Raw genomic sequence first — 23159 nt, 5'->3', positions numbered from 1 at the left:
TATTACTTAATGAATTTCATATCTCCAAACATATTAGACTACTTGTATTTAGGAGTTTGGTTTTGGCTCTTTCTCACTCATTTATATTGGCTCCTCCACACTCATGCACATGCAACACACAGGTACACAGTGTGTACCCTTAAGTTCGAACATGTCCACACGCCATAATATTATTTGGCTTTCCTTAGCCCTCTGAAATAATGAGTAAAGGAAGCTAACATCAAATGTGTTGGCGAAGCTTTCAACTTCACAAAAACAGGACAGAATGCCAAATCCATGGACTAGTGAAGTCCTTGCGGGTCTCTCATCTAAGTAAATAAAATCCGAGATGAATGATGTGAGTCAATTGAAATCCTTTCCTAAGACACAGATTAAGTGTCCTCTTCTCAGTTTTCTCCTTTTCCAGCAGATTAGTATGATCAGCCTATGATGGCTCAGTTAAGAATTAGGCAGTGAACAAGCTCACATTCTGCATGCTAGAGATTGGGAGGGCAGGGCTGAGGAGGGAGCTTTGATTGCATTATGTAATGAGATCCAATGAACAAAGAGAAGCACAGGCCTTTCACTGCACCAAAGCAATTGGCTATCAAGGGCCCATTTTCCTATCAACTACTATTCAAATCCTGGAAGCTTTGCATCCTTTGGTGGTGCTTCCTGTCCCGCTCCCTTCAGCCAAAGGCAAGAGAATTTTTCTCTAATTTATATTATAATAAATATGCATAATACATATATTATGCATAATACATATATTATGCATAATACACAGGTTGTTGTCTTGAGTAACTGTACTGACATATACAGTGGTACCTCGGGTTACAGACGCTTCAGGTTACAGACTCTGCTAACCCAGAAATAGTACCTCGGCTTAAGAACTTTGCTTCAGGATGAGAACAGAAATCGCGCAGCAGCGGTGTGGCGGCAGTGGGAGGCCCCATTAGCTAAAGTGGTGCTTCAGGTTAAGAACAGTTTCAGGTTAAGAAGGGACCTCTGGAACGAATTAAGTTCTTAACCTGAGGTACCACTGTACTTCATAGAGTGTAGATATGCCATGAATAAAACAGTTTCTATGTTTCCAATAGAAAACCTACAAAACAAAGAAAACAGGTATGTGGTCATGATCCAGGGATGTGGTCATGATCCAGTTACCTCTGCAGTCACTAGAGCTTTACACAATCAAATACTTTCCGAAGGTGTTTTATACGTTTTGCACAATGCCTGTGCAAGGAAAAACACACACACCAGACCTGCAAAAAGGGGAAAGGGGTAATAGCAGCAGTAACAAATATCCATTGGGAAGGGTGCCATAGCATTATGTAATATGATGCACTTATCCCACCTTCTGAATCTGATACGAAGAATAAAAACCATTGCCCTTCCTCTCTGGCACTGGTCCCAGCAAGTCCCAGCTTTTCATATAAACCAGGTCTCCACAGTAGAAGGTGCTAGCTAGCTTGAGGGAGATCTCACTGAGAGAGCGAGAGAAGAAAGGGTGCTCCCTGCTCCCAAGAGGATGAGCCACCCATGTATGAAAAGTCTGCTGTTCCTCTTGTCCACCTTGTGCCTCTGCTCCAGCCATTCCCCAGTTCCTCCACTGCGTTTCTCGGCGTTCCTCGACCCCACACACCAGATCTACCTGCGGTGGGACCATGAAGACAGTAGCAGCTTGATGACTTTTGAGCTGGAAGCCAAGACAACGGGATGGGTGGCTTTTGGCTTCACTGTTCACGGAGAGATGACCGGGGCAGACTTTGTGATTGGCGGGGTCCTTCCTGACGGCAACGTCTATTTCTCAGTAAGATGAAAATAATATGAGCTGTTGCTTCCTCTTTGCGAGGAGTTTGTATCTGCACATACCAGGGAAGGGAGAGGGAGGCTGCTTTCATTGTGAAGGAAGTTACAAATGGATCTAGAGGTGATGGGAGCAAGAGAACCTGTGCTTCCAGAGGTCTCCATTGTGTAGGCTCCCTACACAGACCCATTGAACATCAGGTCAGCTTGCAGATGGGGCCACACTTTGCTGCCCAGCTGAAGGTAAAGGGATGGTGTAGCACTAGAAAATGGAGTGTCCAACAAAAATACAGGAAAAACAGCAGCAGCAACAACAACAAACATTATAAGCTTCCCAAAACAGGGCTGCCTTCAGATGTCTACGAAAAATCATATAGGTGTTTTAACTCTTTGACATCAGCTGAAAGGACATTCCACAAGATGGGTATGAGTGCCGAGAAGGCCTTGTCCCCTGTAGTTTCACTTCTCGCAGTGAGGGAACTGCCAGAAGGCCCTCAGAGCTGGACCTCAGTGTCTGGGCTGAACAATTGGGGTGGAGATGCTCCTTCAGGTATACAGGGCTGAGGCCGTTTTAGGGCTTTAAAGATCAGCACCTGTGCTTGAAAACTGGCCCTGAATGTCTGAGCGGCCTTCATTCAACAGCCTTGTGTTTGGGTAATACATATGTCCTATCTGCAGTGGCTTGTTTGTAATGCAGTATAATGGTATACATACATAGATATTCCAGAGCATGGATATACAGATTGACTAGCTCTCAGAACAGGGGAAGGTTGTCTGTACAGTGTTTCAGATGAGTTTGGTAGGCATTTTTCTTTCTTCCATAGCTTCCATATTTTACTCATGGCCCAGAACCCTATGCATTGTCATAAAGTATTGATCTGAAAATGGCCATTTTTCACTATTGCTGCTGCCCTTTTGAATGCCCCTTACTCTGCCATACACGAAGCATCATTAATTACTGCCTTCAGGCAGGCTTTCCTGGATTCCTGTTTTTAGATCCGTTTTTATTATTGTTTTCATGCATCTTTTGTACACTGCTCAGAATTTCTTAAAGTATTCCGTAGTTTAGAAATACTTTTAAAGAAGATACAATATGCCTCTCAGCTAGGGATGGCAACAAATTGTGCCCCAGAAGAAAACATGAGATGGATTTGGAATTAGAATGGACATGCAAATTAGTGGTCAAAGGCTATCCCCCCAAAAATGTGTTGCTGATGAGGAATTTGAATGCTCTTTTGACTTCCTGTGTTTCCAAAAGTTTGTTCTCCCTGTTTCACTCAGGACTGGCATGGTGTAGATGAAGAAACTGTCTTGGAGGACGAAAGCCAAGACTATGAGCTGCTGTCCTTGACCCAGGATGAGACAACCACAACCATGGCATTCAGGCGATATTTTCGTACCTGCGATGAGCATGACCTGGACATCACGGTAACCAAAGCAGCCATATCCAGCTACAGTTCACATCCAAGTCCAGCGGGCTTTAGAGCGGATTGTGTTCTAGCCCTTTTAAAAGTCTCGTTTGCTAAAATGCAAGAGGCTGAAGTGGGTGCTTTGCACTCCCAATAAAATCAGTGGCACATAAAAAAAACCACAGAACTAAAATATTAATGCAACGGTACTTAGAGGAAAAGGTTTGTAACATGAGGTTCCTAGATTGGGTGGGTCTCTGGGGGGGGAAATGGAATGACCCCACATCTTCACCTCTCTGCCCCCCAGGCTGTTCTGGGGGGGGGTGCATAGGGAGGAGAGAAGAGGCAAGCCCTATTGCGCAAGCAGAAGTCTTTTTGCAGAGCTTGCACTGGTGGTGCTGCTTAGCTGAATCCCACCAAAAATATAGCAAATGGGAGGATTTTATTTTCTTTCTTTTTTTAACATCTTTATTGAAAATGCAAAAAGTACAGAATTATATGTGCACTAAACATGGTGAGATGTAAATAAAAGAGTGAAAAAGAGAGAAACAGCACCCGTGGAAAAGGGAAAATAAAGGGGGGAGGGAGGAAAACCCCCAAACTGTATATTTTACGAAGTTGTTATTGTACTTTCCCAGATCTTAACCTATTACAGCGTTTGTAAGAATGGATTCCAAATGTCATTGAATTTGTCCATGGCAAGTTTGTGTTTATATGCAAGTTGTTCATATGTTGCGAGTTTGGATAAGTCTTCAATCCGATTGTAGAAGGGAGCTGCATTTTTAATTTTTCCAATTCATCAGTATCAGTCTTTTTGCCGTGGTCAGGGGGAGGAGAGTCCACTCAGATTGTCCTTTTGTTCTTTTAGTTGCCAGCTTACCTGCAACAATATGATAAAGGAGGGAAGATTTTTCTTTTTAACTTTTCCCTGCACAGGGTGACACACTACGACTGATTACTGGCTATGGTACGGATGACACAATTGACTTCTTCAAAGGGAGAATAATCCACAAATCTCTTTTCTTGATGCTCCTGTCAACTGAAGATGAATTGCACTCACCCAGTGTCTACAAGGTGTATGACCTGAAGCTCAACGATGTGAGTAGTACCTCCCTAGCTGCCTTACAGCAAAGTGCATGGATCTTGTTGGATATTTCCATTCAGCACCATAAAGTCTCAGTGTTTCCCATTCAGACAGATTTCATTCATTTATTCAAACTAGTGATCGTGTTATTGACACGGGCGTATATTTTTCACTGTTTGCTTTTCAGCGTACGTATTATTGCAGCTTGAAGTAAAAATACCAATTTGCAAATCACTTAGACAAATAATAACATTGTATTGCAAATAAATATATTGACATTGGTTTCTTCCACGCTATTAAATTCATTTTAACCATTTCAGAAGAGTGGCTGGTTGTACCCAACAAAGCTCCTTCCTTCACTGTTCAAATCACCCTCTGCAACATTTTTTCTTTCTTTTCTCGCGCTGTTCCTTTTTGCTTAAATCAAGGGAAATTCAGTTGCTCAACTTTAAGAGAGTTAGGCACTCATCTTCCCCTAGAGCCTTCTTAGCACTAAATGTTGTCCAACAACATTAAACCTATTTGCAAAACTTAAAAAAAAAACAAAAAACTGATGAGTAAGCTTTTTCTGTAGCAGCAATTTCCCCAAAGCATTTCTGGCAAGGTAACATTTTTAACCTAAATATGTGAGTTAGAAAACCTCCTGATTTTATAGTGGAACAGTTTCTGAGGATGTGCTGCTAAACCTTAACATTAAACATACAGAAAATAGAACACCAGAACAGAGAGAGAGAAAGAGAAAGAGAGAAAAGGAGAACAATATCCATCCAGCAGATTTTCCCGGACATTTCCCAGACGCATGGCAGCCCTATACTCATCTGAGTATTGTTTTTTTAAAAAAATAATTTTTATTAAGTTTCCTATTTCCAAATTAAACACATCAAATCAATTAGTCCAAATTATAACAATACATATCATATAATCCAATTGTTTTCCAAATTATAAATTTTTGTGGGGGGTACCCATGCTTCTTGATTGGCAGGAGTCCAATCCTCGAATATTTGTTCTGCTTCCATATTAAGAATGATGTTTCCAGTCTCCTCTTCTCAATACTTGTCATTACTGTTTTTCCTTTCCATTTTCCTCCGATATGCTCCGCAAGTGGGTTGAAAAAGACAGTCTTATTTGTATTTCTGTGTGGGCTTTGTGCTGCTCTCTCGTAAATCACTCTCCTCCAACAGTCCTTTCCGCTCAAGCGAGTAATCGCCATTTTTGTCGTTCCAGTGAAATACAGTCTAGAAACTCGCTCTTTAGCTTTTCCGACCTGTTGCATCGTAAATTAGTCTTTTTCCAGGAGGGCTGCCCCTTCCAGTTTGCAATCTCCTCGAAAATAATATATCTTCGGCTCGCCCTCCCCAAGACCAACTCCAGCATCACAGGTTTATTATCAAGTTTCCATTCTTACTGCGTCACAAGAGAGAGCCCTTCTTCTTTCCAAATCCTTCACAGAGTAAAACCTTTAAGTTCATAATTATTCCCACACAATTCATTTTTAGTCCCATTTGCATTTAATTTCTGTGACAGATCTTCAGAGGGAGGGTTATTAGTAATCACATAGAGCAAAAGAAATAAAAAGTTGTTAACCCCCCCCCCCTTAGTTCCGGCATTCCAGTCCACATACCATATTTGTAGTGCTTTGATGTAATCTTCCATCTCAGTCCGTCTCAGTCTTCTTCCTTTCAGTGGTAAAATTGTTAGCAGATAAAAACCTCCTGCCTCTCTTGAAGCATGTGCATTATCTTTCCCAATTTTTTCCCTTTTAAGTAACGCAACTAGTTTCGCACCTGGAAGCAGCTTCGGAGGAGTTCCGAGACCCGCCGAGGGTTGTGCACCCAGTGCCTCACCCCCTCCTTCTTCCGAACTCGGGGGTGATTTATGGCAACAGCGGGTGAAAACGGCATATCTACCCCCCTGGAGAGATGAAGGGAGACTGATATACTCCCCATAATCAGCCTCTAATTACCTCGTGCGAGCTGGATAGATGTTAATATCCGCCATCTTCCAAGGCCCCTAGCGCCCCCCCCCATCTGAGTATTGTTGTTTTTGTTTAGTCGTTTAGTCGTGTCCGCCTCTTCGTGACCCCCTGGACCACAGCACGCCAGGCACTCCTGTCTTCCACTGCCTCCCACAGTTTGGTCAAACTCATGTTCGTAGCTTCGAGAACAATGTCCAACCATCTCATCCTCTGTCATCTCCTTCTCCTTGTGCCCTCCATCTTTCCCAACATCAGGGTCTTTTCCAGGGAGTCTTCTCTTCTCATGAGGTGGCCAAAGTCTTGGAGCCTCAGCTTCACGATCTGTCCTTCCAGTGAGCACTCAGGGCTGATTTCCTTTAGCATGCATAAGTTTGATCTTCTTGCAGTCCATGGGACTCTCAAGAGTCTCCTCCAGCACCATAATTCAAAAGCATCAATTCTTCGGCGATCAGCCTTCTTTATGGTCCAGCTCTCACTTCCATACATCACTACTGGGAAAATCTGAGTATTACAACCATTGAATACAACCCAATGTATTTAACAATTCTGGTGGGTGGGGAGACTGATCTACCACTGCCCCAGAAGATGAGCATTATTGCATCCTGCTAGTGCAGTGGATTCAAGAATACAGTGGTACCTCAGGTTACATACGCTTCAGGTTACAAACGCTTCAGATTACAGACTCCGCTAACCCAGAAATAGTACCTAGGGTTAAGAACTTTGCTTCAGGATGAGAACAGAAATCGTGTGGTGCCGTGGTGGCAGCGGAGGCCCCATTAGCTAAAGTGGTACCTCAGGTTAAGAACAGTTTCAGGTTAAGAACGGACCTCCGGAACGAATTAAGTTCTTAACCCGAGGTACCACTGTAGTCATTTGCTCAAAGGAAATCAAGTATTCTCATGATCAAACTCTTAATGGCAGGATACCATAGTAGGATGTCAGCAACATACAAGCACTCTTCAAACCTGAGCTTCCTTTTTAATTTAAAAACTGGTGTACTCATGTACCTGAGCATTATGGATATGCAAGAACTTGTCTCTCTGTGTTGGACAATATTGCTATCCTCCTGTCCAGTATCCTCGCCTTTCTTCAAAAAGGTTGACACCAAGCGGTCCACAACCTGCCATCCCTTCAGTCGCAACCTCCAATCTGCTGCCCAAGGAAAATTGAGTTATCTTACCTCAACTTGTTTTTATTATTGCTTGTAAGCCGCTCTGAGCAGGGCCTTGGCTGGGGAGGGCGGGGTATAAATAAAATTATTATTATTATTATTATTATTATTATTATTATTATTATTATTACCTCATGTTAGGGCCAGCTTCCGCTTTTTTATTGTCACAGAAAATTCCACGAGTTGGCAACCCTACAACGTTCAGCATTGTTTTGACTTTGTTTTGCAGTTCCCTATCCCAGAGGATGACACCACCTATGCCTGCACTTTCATACCGTTGCCAATAGTCAAGGAAAAACATCACATCTACAAGGTAACTGTGGGAAAGAAGCATAGAAAGGTTTCAGCCGAAAACCTCACTGTAAGCCATTTTTTAGGTGAGGGGGTGTCACATCAACACTGACAAACCATGCCCTCCATCCAATGAACGGGGAGGAATTTAAATTCGCTTGAAAATTCCCCCAGGGACCACTCAATAAACTTTTGCTGTTGTTTGATAACTCCAATGCACATACGTAATTCATATTTTAATAACATTTCTTCTTCTTCAGCACTGGCATCACAGACTCCCACCCCCTGCCCACAAGTGCCCCTGTTTTCCAGGGACAGTCCTGGATTAAAAAGGTTAAAAGTGGCGCTGTGGTCTAAACCACTGAGCCTCTTGGACTTGCCGATCAGAAGTTCGGCAGTTCGAATCCCCACTATGGAGTGAGTGCCCGTTGCTCTGCCCCAGCTCCTGCCAACCTAGCAGTTTGAAAGCACACCAGTACAAGTAGATAAACAGGTACCACTGCGGCAGGAAGGTAAATGGTTTTTCTGTGCGCTCTGGTTTCCAGCACAATGTTCCATTGCCCCAGAAGTTTAGTCATGCTGGCCACATGACCTGGAAAGCTGTTTGTGGGCAAACGCCGGCTCCTTCGGCCTGAAAGCGAGATGAGCGCCGCAACCCCATAGTCACCTTTACCTTTTACCCTGGATTTACAGAAGTCATCCCGGTTAATGAAGTAGTTTTTGTATTGTTTTATTGTTGTTAGCCGCCCTGAGCCCGGCTTCGGCTGGGGAGGGCGGGATATAAATAAAATTTATTATTATTATTTTATTATTAGTCACTGTTTTTCCTTCTTTCTTTCTTCTGTCTACAGTTTGAAGCCATGATCACACCTCGAAACGAAACCATGGTGCACCACATCCTGGTTTATGCGTGCGGCAATGCCAGCGTGCTGCCGACTGGGGTCAGCGACTGCTACGGAGCTGATCCTGATTTTGCCCTCTGCTCCCAGATAGTCGTGGGCTGGGCTGTAGGAGGAGGGGTGAGTATGTGGGAACTTCCCAGGCCATGAGAACTGCTTTTTCACCTGTGGTCAAACTACTGCAGTGAAGTTCAAAACTGATCTCTGAGAGAGTTTTGGTGCTGTGGTGGTTTTTTTAACCGGGTTCCGAGGTTTCACTGTTTCTGGGTTCATTTCCCCGGGGCTAAATTCTCCTGAGCATGTGCCACTGAAGTGAATGGGAAGCTCAGCAAAGGTGCCTGGTCCAATCTAGATACTGGGCTGGGGTTTGTAGCTTTCTGAATAAAGGGCCTTCCTAAAAACTTTCAGCTCCCTTAACAAGCTAACATTCACTGGTGCCATACGACTATTTTAAATATTTGGTCTAGAAGATGTGATCGCTATTGATCCCTGCCAAAGGTTTTACGGCCTTATGTGTCTACCCAACAGCAAGTCCCATTGAATTAAATGAGACTTACAGACCCTCCAAGTATCCCTATTTTCCAGGGACAGTCCTGGATTTATAGAAGCCTTCCCGGTTTCTGATCTGATTCCAGAATGTCCCACTTTTCCTTAGGGACCTATCTTCATCAGAGAAACGTTGGAGGGTATGGAGTTATGTGCCCCCCCCCCAAGCCAAGGAGATAAGTAACCTTTAGAAGACATATGAAGGCAGTCCTGTATAGGGAAGGTTTCCCCCCATAAGGTTTAATTGATGTTTAATGTTTTATTATGTTTTTATATATATTGGAAGCCATCCAAAGTGGCTGGGGCAACCCAGTCAGATGGATGAGGTATTATTATTGTTATTGTTATTTTGTTATTATTATTAAGGGTAGTAGTAGTAAATTGGACACCCCTATTTTCTTTGGAGAAATGTTGGAGGGTATGGGCTTACTCACAGGTAAATGGGTTTAGGACTGCTGCCTCACTGAATTTGTAATATTACTGACTTCTGTGCAAAAAGCTCAGAAGCCAAGAGAACAGTCAACTGATCATTTTTTAATAGCTGTCTTTCTTCTCCCCGACCAACCAACTAGAGCTACATGTTCCCAGATGAAACTGGAATCTCCTTAGGTACACCAATTGATCCCCAGTGGATCCGGTTAGAAGTCCACTACAGCAATTTTAATGGAATTCCAGGTGAGTAAAGCACATATATTGATTGCGTAAGAGGAAGGTGATGTGTTGATGAGGAGCAGGGAACACAGCCAGAGCATGGAGAGAGAAATTGGGTATGCTTCACTGGGGGGGACTAAGGGTCCTACAGCATAGGCTTCCGGCCTATTTCCAGGAGGAGGGAGATTGAGGCTAAATTGTAGGTGATGCTTGAGGAAGTTTATGAAATTTATCTGAGGATCTCAGGGGTGGGAGAACTTGTACCGAAAGCTCCAGGAGTTGTAGTTTGACAGATATGTGCCTCTCTCAAGAACTACATGTCTCAGGGTTCCTTAATTCCTGCTGATGTTTTGATTGCAGAGGAAAGGAGAGCCAGTGGGAGGAGTATGGCAGTCCTAGACATATAAAGAGTGATGGACACAGGACGGCCAGCTTCTGCATTTGGAGGCCATTTTTTTTATTTAAAAAATTGGTCTTACTGGATTAGAAGTGTCTATGGAGAAATGTTAGGGCAGCTGTTATTGAGCACCAGGAGACCCGGACAACGGGAGATGTTGGTGTCGGGGACTGTGGCCAGCGGAAGCACTGATACAGTTGTACCTTGGATCCCAAACGCCCTGGAACTCGGACGTTTTGGCTCCCGAATGTCACAAACCCAGAAGTGATTGTTCCAGTTTGAGAACGTTCTTTTGGAACCTGAACGTCCGACAGGGCTTCTGTGGCTTCTGATTGGCTGTAGGAGCTTCTTTCAGCCAATCAGAAGCTGCAATTTGGTTTTTGAATGTTTTGGAAGTTGAACAGATTCCGTTCGACTTCCAAGATACAACTGTACTCTGTACTTGGGAAATGCTTCTGGAGTTGGCACTTCTATAAATATTCGTATTTCTTCATGTCCTTTAGTAAATATTTATCACTATGAGGAACTTAGCTGGATAGTGGTGAGGTAGGCCCCATGTGTCACCCTGGTGAGAACTGAGGGTCCATCTACGCCAGCAATGTTTAGCAGCCAGATGCCTCTGGAAGTTTGCAAGTAGGACATTAAGCTGACGTCCTGTTTGTCTGTTTGTTGTCCTTGTTGAATGTACAAGTAAGGTAAAGGTAAAGGGACCCCTGACCATTAGGTCCAGTCATAACCGACTCTGGGGTTGCGGCGCTCATCTTGCTTTATTGGCCGAGGGAGCCTGCATACAGCTTCTGGGTCATGTGGCCAGCATGACTAAGCCGCTTCTGGCGAACCAGAGCAGCGCGCAGAAACGCCGTTTACCTTCCCGCTGGAGCAGTACCTATTTATCTACTTGCACTTTGACGTGCTTTTGAACTGCTAGGTTGGCAGGAGCTGGGACCGAGCAACGGGAGCTCACTCTGTCACGGGGATTCGAACCGCCGACCTTCTGATCGGCAAGTCCTAGGCTCTGTGGTTTAACCCACAGCGCCACCCACGTCCCTTTTGAATGTACAAGTAGATGTATACTATCTTGATTATCGGAAGCCCCCAAAATTTTCTCTCATGTGGTAAAGTGGCCTCTCACCATGGGCTTATCCACTCTTCTGTTTGCCCCAGTGCTTTCCCCTGGGAAAACCAGTGGTTTAGCGCTAAATCAGAGCAAACAGCAATTGAGTTCTTCACAGAACAGGATTTCTGGGGGAAGGCAGCAGGGCAAAAGCAAAACTGCTCAGACCCATACCTAGAAAGCAGAAAACAGTTTGGACTCATGATTTTCTAGGCATGGAACAAGGTGAAGTGTGAACAAACCCTATTTTCAGTTGCACAGAAACTTATACAGAACCAGTTGCTCAGCTGAGGGTTTTCTTTCCTAAGGCCTGATTGACAACTCGGGGATACGACTCTATTACACTACGGAGCTGCGTCCTTATGACATGGGGGTTCTACAGACAGGATTCTTCACATTTCCAATCCATTTCCTCCCCCCTGGAGCCGAGTCCTTCATGTCCTACGGTGTCTGCAATACCAGTCAGTTTGATGATGTAAGTTCCGGAGTATTCCACAGCCCTTCCCCCGCCCCAGTTCAGTAACAAATGCTAGCACTGAGCGTTGATACTTCATATTCAGGCTACTATTTCTTTTCTTTTTATAAGATATTTATTAAGATTTTTTAAAATATTACAATAAAATAAAAAAGAAGAAAAAACAGATAAATAACAAAAATACAGAATAAAGAAAATTAAAAACACATAGATTTTCAGTTGCTTATTTTCCTTTAACTTGTTTCCCGGACCTCCTCATACCTCCCTTTTTTGTATTCCACCACAAATTGTTAGTTCAGCAAATCCTTACCATTATATTATTACCTATTTATAATCCTTTTTTTCATATTCTCTTAAAGCATTACAGCTGGAAACCACTTAATTTCAATCCAACATCATTCTAACATTCATTAATTTTACAATATTTCTGTAGATAGTCTTTAAATTTCTTCCAATCTTCTTCCACCGACTCCTCTCCCTGGTCTCGGATTCTGCCAGTCATTTCTGCCAATCCCATATAGTCCATCACCTTCATCTGCCATTCTTCCAAAGTGGGTAGATCTTGTGTCTTCCAATACTTTGCAATAAGTATTCTTGCTGCTGTTGTGGCGTACATAAAAAAAGTTCTGTCCTTCTTTGGCACCAATTGGCCGACAATGCCCAGAAGAAAGGCCTCTGGTTTCTTCAGGAGGGTATATTTAAATACCTTTTTCATTTCATTATAGATCAGTTCCCAGAAAGCCTTAATTCTTGGGCACGTCCACCAAAGGTGAAAGAATGTACCTTCAGTTTCTTTGCATTTCCAACATTTATTATCGGGCAAATGATATATTTTTGCAAGCTTGACTGGGGTCATGTACCGCCTGTATATCATTTTCATAATATTCTCTCTTAAGGCATTGCATGCCGTGAATTTCATACCTGTGGTCCACAACTGTTCCCAGTCAGCAAACATAATGTTATGTCCAACATCTTGTGCCCATTTAATCATAGCAGATTTCACCGTTTCATCCTGAGTATTCCATTTCAACAGCAAGTTATACATCTTTGATAAAATCTTAGTTTTGGGTTCTAACAGTTCTGTTTCTAATTTTGATTTTTCCACCTGGAAGCCAATTTTCTTGTCCAAATTATATGCCTCCATTATCTGATAATAATGAAGCCAATCTCGCACTTTGTTTTTTAGTTTCTCAAAGCTCTGCAGTTTTAGTCTATCTCCCTCTTGTTCCAAAATTTCCCAATATTTCGGCCATTTGGCCTCCATATTGAGCTTCTTCTGGGCCTTTGCTTCCATTGGTGACAACCACCTTGGGGTTTTATTTTCCAATAAATCCTTATATCTTATCCAAACGTTGAACAAAGCTTTCCTGACAATATGGTTTTTAAATGCTTTATGTGCTTTAACCTTGTCGTACCACAAATATGCATGCCACCCAAAAACATTATTGAAACCTTCGATTCAACTGCCAGTCCATAGCTGTCAACTTTTTCCTTTTTTAAAGGGAAATTCCCTTATTCCAAATAGGATTCCTCGCAAGAAAAGGGAAAAGTTGACAGCTATGTGCCAGTCCAGTCAGTATCTGGCAGGGGGATGGGGACAGACGCCATCTTGTTCTTCACCTCAGGCAACCAGATGTCTTGGGTTGACCCTGTAGCTCCCTTAACCAACCAGTTTCTTTCTGCACCACCCCTGTGGGGCTCAGGAGCCCAGTTATGTCACCCCTTGCCAGCAGAGCTGGCAGCCTCTCACCCTTTTTCAAACACCCTCTCTTGTGGAGTGTTCCCTCAGCCTCCTCTCCCCTCTCCTTGGATGTCCTCCAGGAAGCCACTACTGCTGCCCCTGGTCAACGGTCTATAAACTGTCCCACCTCAAAGAGAGATGCCTCCCAGAGGCACCATTCGCCCACAGTCAAGGCTGCTGCAACAAACAAGCGTTTTCAGAGGCAGAGACTCCAGAGGGCATCAGAGGAGGGAGGGAAGCAAAGAGGGGCATTCATGGCATCCCATGGTGCCACGGCACACTGGTTGAAAACCACTGCTGTAGCTAATAAGCAGCAAATTGCCAGCGTGGCTGTTCTGGTGCTGAAATTTGGCTGCCAGAACATTCCATAGATGTCTGATGATTTACTGAGATGTTTGCCAGGGCAAGTGTTCAAAGCATAGTAGCCAGATCAGCGGCAGAGGAAGCTGTTCTGGAGCCTGGGGCGGGACGCCCACGGGTGGGGCGAGCTGCCCATAGGGACGGGGCGCATTGCAGGGCCTCCAGGGTCTGCCTGCCTCCTCCCACTCAGCCGCTCTACAGCTGGGGAGGAGGTAGAGGGCAGACCATTTGGGCAGTGGGGAGCCTGCGCGCGCCCAAGCCACCCGTCTCTCCCAGGAGAGATGCGTGGCTCAGGTGCGCTGCAGGCCCTGCGGTGAGTGCCGCCTGGCATTTTGTCACCCCCTTCAGTGGTGACACCAAAGGTGGCATATACCCACCGGACCCCCTCTTCCTCCGCCCCTGGGCCAGATGCCATTCACGGGCTTTTTCCTCCTCTTTTTGGATTGCAGATGAATGGAGTTCCAGTGCCTGATATGCATGTCTTTGGTTACTTGCTGCATACCCACTTGGCTGGGTTGGGAGTGAGAGGAGTCCAGTACCGGTAAGAAAAGCCAGTGTCTATGTGGGCCACACCTAGTTTTTTGGTGTGTGTGTTTTTTACTTCTATTAATTTATTTTTATTTAAAAAATTTGTTTGTGATACAAAACAAACAAATAAGCAAGGAAAGGTACATATAAGCATCTCCACTTTCCGTTCATAGCCTTTTTCACAGTTCGTTTATATTCGGTGTGAGACACTATTGCCCTAGAGGCCTAGACATTGCGGGGAAAAGAGAGGGAAGGATTTTAAATCTTTGTTTAAAAATATATATTTATTTGATTTTTCAACTTAAAAATTTACTCATGGTGTGTGTAGGTAAAGGTAAAGGATCCACAGACAGCTTTCTGGGTCATGTGGCCAGCATGACTAAACCATTTCTGGCGCAACAGGACACCATGACAGAAACCAGAGCACACGGAAACGCCGTTTACCTTCCTGCCGCAGCGGTACCTATTTATCTACTTGCACTGGCGTGCTTTCGAACTGCTAAGTTGGCAGGAGCAGGGAGAGAGCAACGGGAGCTCACCCCATTGCAGGGATTCAAACCGCCAACCTTCTGACTGGCAAGCCCAAGAGGCTCAGTGTGTAACACGTGGGGGACAGGAACACAGCCAGAAAACTCAGTGCACTGTTCATACTGAAGACTGAAACGCATGTCAACAGATGTCATTTCACTTAGTAATATTAGCTCTTAGAAATGTTTGTCAGGAAGGCATTAGATCAGATCCTGGTTGCATCCCAGTTACAGTTTTCTCTCAGCAGCATCTCAGGTTTGTTTGTCCCTCCTGTTTCTCCACCCCCCCACCCCACTCCCAGGAATGGAGAGCAGCTGACGGTCATTTGTGAAGACAACAAGTACGATTTCAATCTCCAGGAGACCAGAGGCATGAAGGAGGAGGTCATTTTCAAATCAGTACGTCACCCCAGTGTTTCCCTTAGAACCACGGTTTGGTGGGAAGAAGCCATTTTCAGCAGCGACCCTCTGCTGCTATAGGTTTGACCCTGCGTCCTCTTGTGTTTTACAGGGAGATGAGTTCCTGGTGGAATGTCACTATCAAACCAAAGACCGGACAGGACTGACCTTCGTAAGTCCTTGACTGAAAACCACCTAAGCCCAGGGGTCAGCAAACCTTTTCAGCAGGCGGCCGGTCCACTGTCCCTCAGACCTTGTGGGGGGCCAGACTATATTTTGGGGGGGAGGAGAATGAACGAATTCCTATGCCCCACAAATAACCCAGATATGCATTTTAAATAAAAGGACACATTCTACTCATGTAAAAACACACTGTTTCCCAGACCATCCGCAGGCCGGATTGAGAAGGCGATTGGGCTGAATCCGGCCCCCAGGCCTTAGTTTGCCCACCCATGACCTAAGCGTTAGGGGGAAGGTGGTTTCGGGAGAGGACAACTTTTGCTAAATCCAATCTCGCTGTCCCCAGAATATCCAGATATTTTAGTAACAGCTTGCAGGGCCACCTAAGGTTTTCAGGTGTGGTGGAAGGAGGGGAAAGCACAGGCCAGTATCAGGGGAGCTGGCGGGGTGAGATATGGGGCAGAGTGTGCAGAACAAGGGGCGAGATGTGGATTTGTGAACAAATCCCACAAATCCCTTACTGATTCCCACCTGCCAGGGAATTGACCCAGTTTCTACTCTACAAAGGCACAGGACTGTAGTGCCTGTCTCTGCTATTCTCCCTGCACAGCACTGTCCCGACTCTGGCTGTGCTGATACCTGGAGCCAGCAAGAGCTGCTGTTGTGCTGCGGCCAAAACTGTTATGTACTGAAGTTCTCACCCTGGGCCAGCAGGGGGATACTGTAGATAGTTATGCAAATAAGGGATCGAAAGTGACGTTCAGTGATTGGATAGTTTTAGAAAATTGTTACAGTTACGTTGTACTGGAGCTCTATATAAGCAGGCTGACTGAACCCTTCAGTTCAGTTCTGTTCTGGCCTGTGAATAAACAAGAGCTGTTTGAAGAATCGCTGTGTCGTCTGATATATTCACCTACAACTTAACAAAAACCCTCTCTCTCTCTTTTTACAATTTTTAAATTGGTTTTTGCAGTTTACGTTTGTCTTCAAATCATAATCATAATCATACACAAAGAATTCCCTGAATCCTTGGACTTCCCTCTGCTCTTCCGTGGATTCCATTGACATTCCTTTTTCAACTGCATCTTATACGATTCTCCATTTTCTTAAAACTCCCTAATTCCCCATAGTTCTTGTTACATTACAAGTGTTGTTACAGTCCTGCCAAAGTTTTTAGTTGTTTACAATGTTCTCTGAGGTAACTTATAAATTTTTCCCATTCCTTAGTAAAATTTCTATCGTCTTGATTTCTGATCTTCCCGGCTGTTTTTGCCATTTTGGCATAATCCATCATCTTTATCTCTGGCTGGCACTTTGTCTTCTTTCTGTCTCTGGGCCCAAAGTATCCGTGCTGCTGTCCTCACATGCGTAAATAGTCTTTCCTGCTCCTTTGTTATTCAGTGGTACCTCAGGTTACATATGCTTCAGGTTACATACGCTTCAGGTTACATACGCTTCAGGTTACAGACTCTGCTAACCCAGAAATAGTGCTTCAGGTTAAGAACTTTGCTTCAGGATGAGAACAGAAATTGTGCTCCAGCGGCGCAGCAGCAGCAGCAGGAGGCCCCATTAGCTAAAGTGGTGCTTCAGGTTAAGAACAGTTTCAGGTTAAGAACAGACCTCCGGAATGAATTAAGTACTTAACCCGAGGTACCACTGTATCTGCACCTAAAATTCCTAATACAAAAGCTTCTGGTTTTTCAAACTCTTGCATCTTAAATGAATTTGGCCTTTGTTTTCCCTCAGGGCGGTCCAAGTACTCTGAACGAAATGTGCCTGGCCTTCCTCTTCTACTATCCTCGAAACAACATCTCCAGCTGCATGGGATACCCAGACATTCAGCAGGTGGCCCATGAGCTGGGCCAAGAGGCAGCAGAGTGAGTGTTTCTGAGAAGGCGCCTGAATGCCACAGCAGGACGCAGACAGCATCCGATCCGCAATCGTGTCGCAGGATGGAGGCAGGCAGACCGTTCTAAGGCAGCGGTTGCCAATCCACGGTTTTTTGTGGGGGCTAAACAGGCCTCCTTAAGTAGATTTTTCGGGGGGGGGGGCGCATGCAATCCAATCCATCTTGGCAGTGGTGTCCAAAAAGTAAAAAAAAAAAGGGGCACAGCCCCCCCCCGATAGGGATTTATACTTGTTTTATTTATTGAATTTATGTACCGCCCTATACTCAGGGTGGTTCACAGAAAAGATCACAGCATATATAATCAGAATAAAAACAACAACCCAATAGTCACATTTTGAAAGGGTATGGGGTGTCAATCAGATCAACCTGGTTTAAAAGGAAAGTTTTTGCCTGGCACCTAAAGGTGTATAATGAAGGCGCCAGGTGAACTTCCCTGGGGAGAGCATTCCACAGACAGGGAGCCACCACAGAGAAGGCCCCTTCTTGTGTTGCCACCCTCCTGACCTCTTAAGGAGGAGGCACATGAAGGAAGGCCTCAGAAGATGATCTCAGGGTTTGGGTAGGTTCATATGGAAAGAGGCGGTCCTTGAGGTATTGCGGTTCTGAGACATTTAAGGCTTTATAGGTCAAAACCAGCACTTTGAATTGGCCCCACCCTCAATCTCCCTCATCAGCTGATCCACAGAGTTTGGGGTGGCTGTGTGCCCCTGGGTGTGACTGCCTTGGGAAGGCGGCTGTGTAGGTTATCCACACTCAATACAAGCATGAGCCCCCTGGAGGGTTGCCTGGGGTAATCTGGGTCATTGTCAAGCCAAAAAAAAGGTTAGCCACTCATCCCTGTTCTGAAGTGTGATGGAAGAAGTTTGAGCCACCCATTGGTCGCCTTCCTGGGTAGAGAATGTGTGTTTAAAGCTCAAACCACATTCATCCTCCTTCGGAAGGCCCATACGTCTGCATCCTTCCAAGGTCAGCCTCTCTTTCCATGCTGCCAACTTCCTATGGTACAGCTCCTGTGAAGCATTAATCTTCTTTTCCTGTGTTCCTCCTCAATTTCTCCCCTCCAGTGCAATGGAAGGAATGATGGCTATAAACTTGGTGGAATGGGACCAAGAGACCATCAAGAAAGCAGAGAAGGTTTGCAAGGAGGCCAATCAGATTGTGGTCATCAAAACAATTGATGTAAGCAAGGTTTTGGGGGCTTTTTTTGGTATTTGGTGTTAACATCAGCTGGAAAAATCAGAAAGGGGATCCAAAGTTTCTCTGGTTTCCTTGCAGTTCCCTCCTTTGGCCAGGGCTTGATGGTGGCAGCATAAGCTGACTCCCTGTCTTACACCCTTCTGCTCCTAGGATCAGGTCCTGATCTTGGTTCATTCAAGTCCCGAGTCTGACACCGACCCATAAGGAACAAATGTCACATTATGTTGGTGAAGGAGCTGTGTCTTTAAGTGTGGGCTGAGGTGGGATTAAACAAATGGCTAATGCAAGAGGGTTTGATCCAGATCAGGACCCTACACTGGGGGAAATAGAGGTGGTTTAACCAATGGTCCCCTCACAACTGCAATTTCCACAGGGGGGAAAGCTCCTGATGAAGTAAATGGGAAGTTTTTCCAAGGCAAACTCCAGACACAGGCCCCGTGTAATATTTAGAACCACAGAGCCTAGGGCTTGCCGATCAGAAGGTTGGCAGTTCGAATCCCCGTGACGGGGTGAACTCCCGTTGCTCGGTCCCAGCTCCTGCCAACCTAGCAGTTCGAAAGCATGTCAAAGTGCAAGTAGATAAATAGGTACTGCTCCAGCGGGAAGGTAAACGCCGTTTCTGTGCACTGCTCTGGTTCACCAGAAGCAGCTTAGTCATGCTGGCCACATGACCCGGAAGCTGAACGCCAGCTCCCTCGGCCTATAGAGCGAGATGAGCACCGCAACCCCAGAGTCGTCCGCGAGTGGACCTAACGGTCAGGGGTCCCTTTAACTTTTAAAGGCTTAAAGCTCCCCTACCCTCACACAAGAGCGCAAATCAAAATCTTAGGGGGGTGTCCAACAGTGCATGAGTGGAGTTCCACTCACACAGTGGGACTTGCTTTTCCTCTCTCACCCACCCATCCTCCCCAAATCTGCTCCATAGGGTGCCCCCACCCTCCCAAGCTGATTTTTAGGGTGGGTGGGTGGCTGGGGGGGGGGTCCAAGAACCTCAGTGTTGTTCAGTTGTTGCTATAACTGCACAGCCTTACCTGAAAGTACCGTATTTTTTGCTCTATAAGACTCACTTTTTCCCTCCTAAAAAGTAAGGGGAAATGTGTGTGCGTCTTATGGAGCAAATGCAGGCTGCGCAGCTATCCCAGAAGCCAGAACAGCAAGAGGGATTGCTGCTTTCACTGCACAGCGATCCCTCTTGCTGTTCTGGCTTCTGAGATTCAGAATATTTTTTTCCCTGTTTTCCTCCTCCAAAGACTAGGTGCCTCTTGTGGTCTGGTGTGTCTTATAGAGTGAAAAATATGGTAAATTTGTGGTGGGTGGGAGAACAGAACTGTGAAATGGTCCCTGGAGCTTGTTCCTTTAACAGCTCGTTTTTCAACCTACCATAGAATCATAGAATTGTAGAGCTGGAATTTCAGCTAAAGCATCCATGACCAACCTCTGCTCCCCCCCCCCCCCAAATATCCTTTATTAGGCATAGCAAACCACACATTATCAAACAGACACCGTATACAAATTGTGCAAAATACAAGCTCAACATAACAAGGTTTGTCCCAGTCAGATCTTTAACTCCAAAGAAAATCAATTTGCATAAATAATACAGTACAACCACTAAATCTCTTTATAATGGCCCAGTCTTTCTACATGGACAGCACTCAGAAATTCAGCCACTATTAAAGTAATTTGATCATTACTGTACGAAAGCAGGTCCTGAACCGTTGGTGGCAAAGAAGTCAGCCTATTGAGTTGTAAGGCCTCTAATAATTATCTTCTGGCATAAATGCCAAAATCACAAGAAAAGAAAATATGCTCCAAAGTATCAGGTTCCTGTTTACTACATTTGCAGAGACGCTCTGATTCTGGGAGAGCGTCTCACTATCCTCTCACTGTCATTGAGGGAAACATTAAATCTGGCTAACATAAACACCCTGCACAATTCATGATTCTTCAGATTTGTCATGTATCCCTTTTGAAAATCTCTACAGAAAGGGAGATTTAAATAGAGAGGAGAGCAAGTTCTGTGCTTTGCAACCACAAGTCAACCTCTGCTTAAAAACTTCCAAGCAAGGAGATTCTACCACCTCCCGAGGGAGACCCTCCCTCATCATTTTCCATTTCAAACTACCGTATTTTTCGCTCTATAGGACGCACTTTTTCCCCTCCAAAAATTAAGGGGAAATGTGTGTGCGTCTTATGGAGCGAATGCAGGCTCCTTGGCTTCAGCAATAGCAACGCGAAGCCTCCGAAGCGCAGAGGGAGCGCTCCCTCTGCGTTCCGGAGGCTTCGTGTTGCTTTCGCTGAAGCCTGGAGAGCGAGAGGGGTCAGAGCGAGAGGGATGGCTGCCTGAAGCCTTCGGAACACAGTGCGAGTTCCTGCTGCGCTCCACAGGCTTTGGGTTCCTTTTGCTGAAGCCGGGAGAGCAAGACTCTCCTGGCTTCAGCAAAAGGAACCCGAAACCTGCGGAGCGCAGTGGGAACTCGTGCTGCGCTCTGAAGGCTTCAGGGATCTTTGAGGCTGGCGGTGGGGGAAAGCAGAGCTTCCCCCCACCCCCAGCCCCACAAGCTCGGGGGGTAGTGGGAAGTCTGCGCGCAGCCTTTGCGCTGCTCCCTGACCTGGTCTTTGAGGCTGGCGGTGGGGGAAAGCAGCGCTTCCCCCCACCAGCCCCAAAGAGCAGGTCAAAAAGAACCCGAAGCCTCCAGAGCCCAGTGGGAACTCCCGCTGCTCTTCAGAGCCTTTGGGTGAACGCACCTTGAACGCACAGAACGCACCTTGTTTTAGAGGGGGAGAAAAAGGAAAAAAACCTCTCCCCCTCTCTGCGCAGCGCCCCTTCAGCGAAACGGAAAGGAGAAATGGAAGGGGCTCCGTTTCTCCTGCTGCTTCGCTGAAGAGGCACTGAGCAGAGAGGGGGAGAATTTTTTTTTTCTTGTTCTCCCCCTCTAAAACAAGGTGCGTCCTATGGTCGGGTGCGTCCTATAGAGCGAAAATACGGTATGTCTTATCTCTCCAAAAGAAGTAGTACCAGCCTCACAACTACAGCAAAAAAATAGGTGTAGATCCTTAAAGTTTTCTTTCTTTCTTGACCTCCAGGAGGTGGTGAGAAATGAGACTGGCTTTGTCCGAGACATTGTTGACCTTGAACCAGAGCCCTGCAAGGACATTTCCAGATCCCCGCCTGCACCTCCGCTAGAAAGGAAAGCCAAGCACCAGGCGACTCCTCCCACGGTGACCTCCAAGGCTCTCAACCCAACGGGCAACTTTCCTTTTGCTGGCCTGTTCTTCATCCCTCTGGCGTTCACTTGGCTTCTCGCCCCTTCTCAGAGCAGACTCTGAACGTCCATTGCCAATGAATAGTTACTGGCGGTCGTTCACGTGCTAAAGCTTCTCAAACTGCTCTTACTCTAGTTCTTTTCTTAAATCTCAGTGGGCACCTGTCTCCGGATAATCCTTTGGTACTGTGTGAATGAAGTGCAAAGCTGGAGCAAGTCACTCAGGGCTGGAGAGAAACCCAAACAGGTCGCCTTGAAATTCAAGATGGCCAATTGTGGGTGCTGCTGGTGGTTGTTTTTTAATCACTTTGAATGCACACTAACCTGCTAACAGGAACAGCGCATAGCTCCCCCTCTGTAGAGACAGACCTTCCAAGTCTCCCTATTTTCCCGGGACAGTCCCGGATTTACAGAAGCCGTCCCATTTCTGACTTGATCCGCTTTTCCTTAGGATGTCCCTATTTTCATTGGAGAAACGTTGAAGGGTATGTAGAGATACAGCAGCTCCAATTCCCCAGATAAACCATGGGGCAAGGAAGGGAGAAGAAGGGTCCTGAAGTTCCTGTAGTGCCCCCCCTGAATTTTAGAGCATTCCCTCCCCTTGTGCTCAAGCAAAGGAGAATACACCGGTGGTATGGCAGGAGAGGTTTACCTCTGTATTGTTTCCCATAGCAAGATGATAGCTTTTGCAGCAAGAAAAAAAAAGGACTTATTTTTAATAAACCTTCCTAATAAGAATAATTATAATGGGTGATCCTAACCCTCAGCAAAGCAAAAAATAACACCTTTACCTTCGAGAAGGGAATGATGGTAGCTCACCAGAGCTCAGTTCTGGCACCTCTCAGATGGGCGCCATTGCCATTCTAAGAGAATGAGGGAGGTGTTCATGGTGAGTTCCGGCACCTTCTTTTCTGGAAAAATAGCTCTGGTAACTACGCGGGTGGCGCTGTGGGTTAAACCACAGAGCCTAGGACTTGCTGATCAGAAGGTCAGCGGTTTGAATCCCCGCAACGGGGTGAGCTCCCGTTGCTCGGTCCCTGCTCTTGCCCACCTAGGAGTTCGAAAGCACGTCAAAGTGCAAGTAGATAAATAGGTACCACTCTGGCGGGAATGTAAACTGTGTTTCCATGCGCTGCTCTGGTTTGCCAGAAGTGGCTTAGTCATGCTGGCCACATGACTCGGCCAATAAAGCAAGATGAGCGCCGCAACCCCAGAGTCGTCCACGACTGGACCTAATGGTCAGGGTTCCCTTTAC

The 23159-nt window shown here is 45.6% G+C and overlaps 1 protein-coding gene across 1 annotated transcript; it reads left to right on the top strand.

Annotated features, from left to right (window-relative positions):
• Positions 1-1456: 1456 nt before the first annotated feature.
• LOC128405212 (putative DBH-like monooxygenase protein 2) lies at positions 1457-22473 on the top strand. Its single transcript, XM_053371615.1, has 13 exons — positions 1457-1792; positions 3070-3216; positions 4134-4295; positions 7657-7740; positions 8570-8737; positions 9736-9838; positions 11634-11800; positions 14351-14442; positions 15259-15355; positions 15468-15527; positions 17282-17412; positions 18509-18623; positions 21726-22473. The coding sequence occupies exons 1-13, from the start codon at positions 1511-1513 to the stop codon at positions 21966-21968; spliced, it is 1851 nt and encodes a 616-aa protein (XP_053227590.1). The 5' UTR covers positions 1457-1510; the 3' UTR covers positions 21969-22473.
• The last annotated feature ends 686 nt before the right edge of the window (positions 22474-23159 follow it).

This window comes from Podarcis raffonei, chromosome 17 (genome assembly GCF_027172205.1).
Source record: "Podarcis raffonei isolate rPodRaf1 chromosome 17, rPodRaf1.pri, whole genome shotgun sequence".
NCBI lineage: Eukaryota > Metazoa > Chordata > Lepidosauria > Squamata > Lacertidae > Podarcis > Podarcis raffonei.
Note: the sequence above shows the minus strand (reverse complement) of the source record. Positions and strands in the feature narration are given on the sequence as shown.

Bases quoted from the DNA above. Each gene is read 5' to 3' on its own strand.
- LOC128405212 (XM_053371615.1), top strand. From the start codon at position 1,511: ATGAGCCACCCATGTATGAAAAGTCTGCTGTTCCTCTTGTCCACCTTG. The intron at 15,356-15,467 runs GTACGTCACCCC...TGTGTTTTACAG, and splicing joins AGGAGGTCATTTTCAAATCA to GGAGATGAGTTCCTGGTGGA. The intron at 18,624-21,725 runs GTAAGCAAGGTT...CTTGACCTCCAG, and splicing joins TGGTCATCAAAACAATTGAT to GAGGTGGTGAGAAATGAGAC.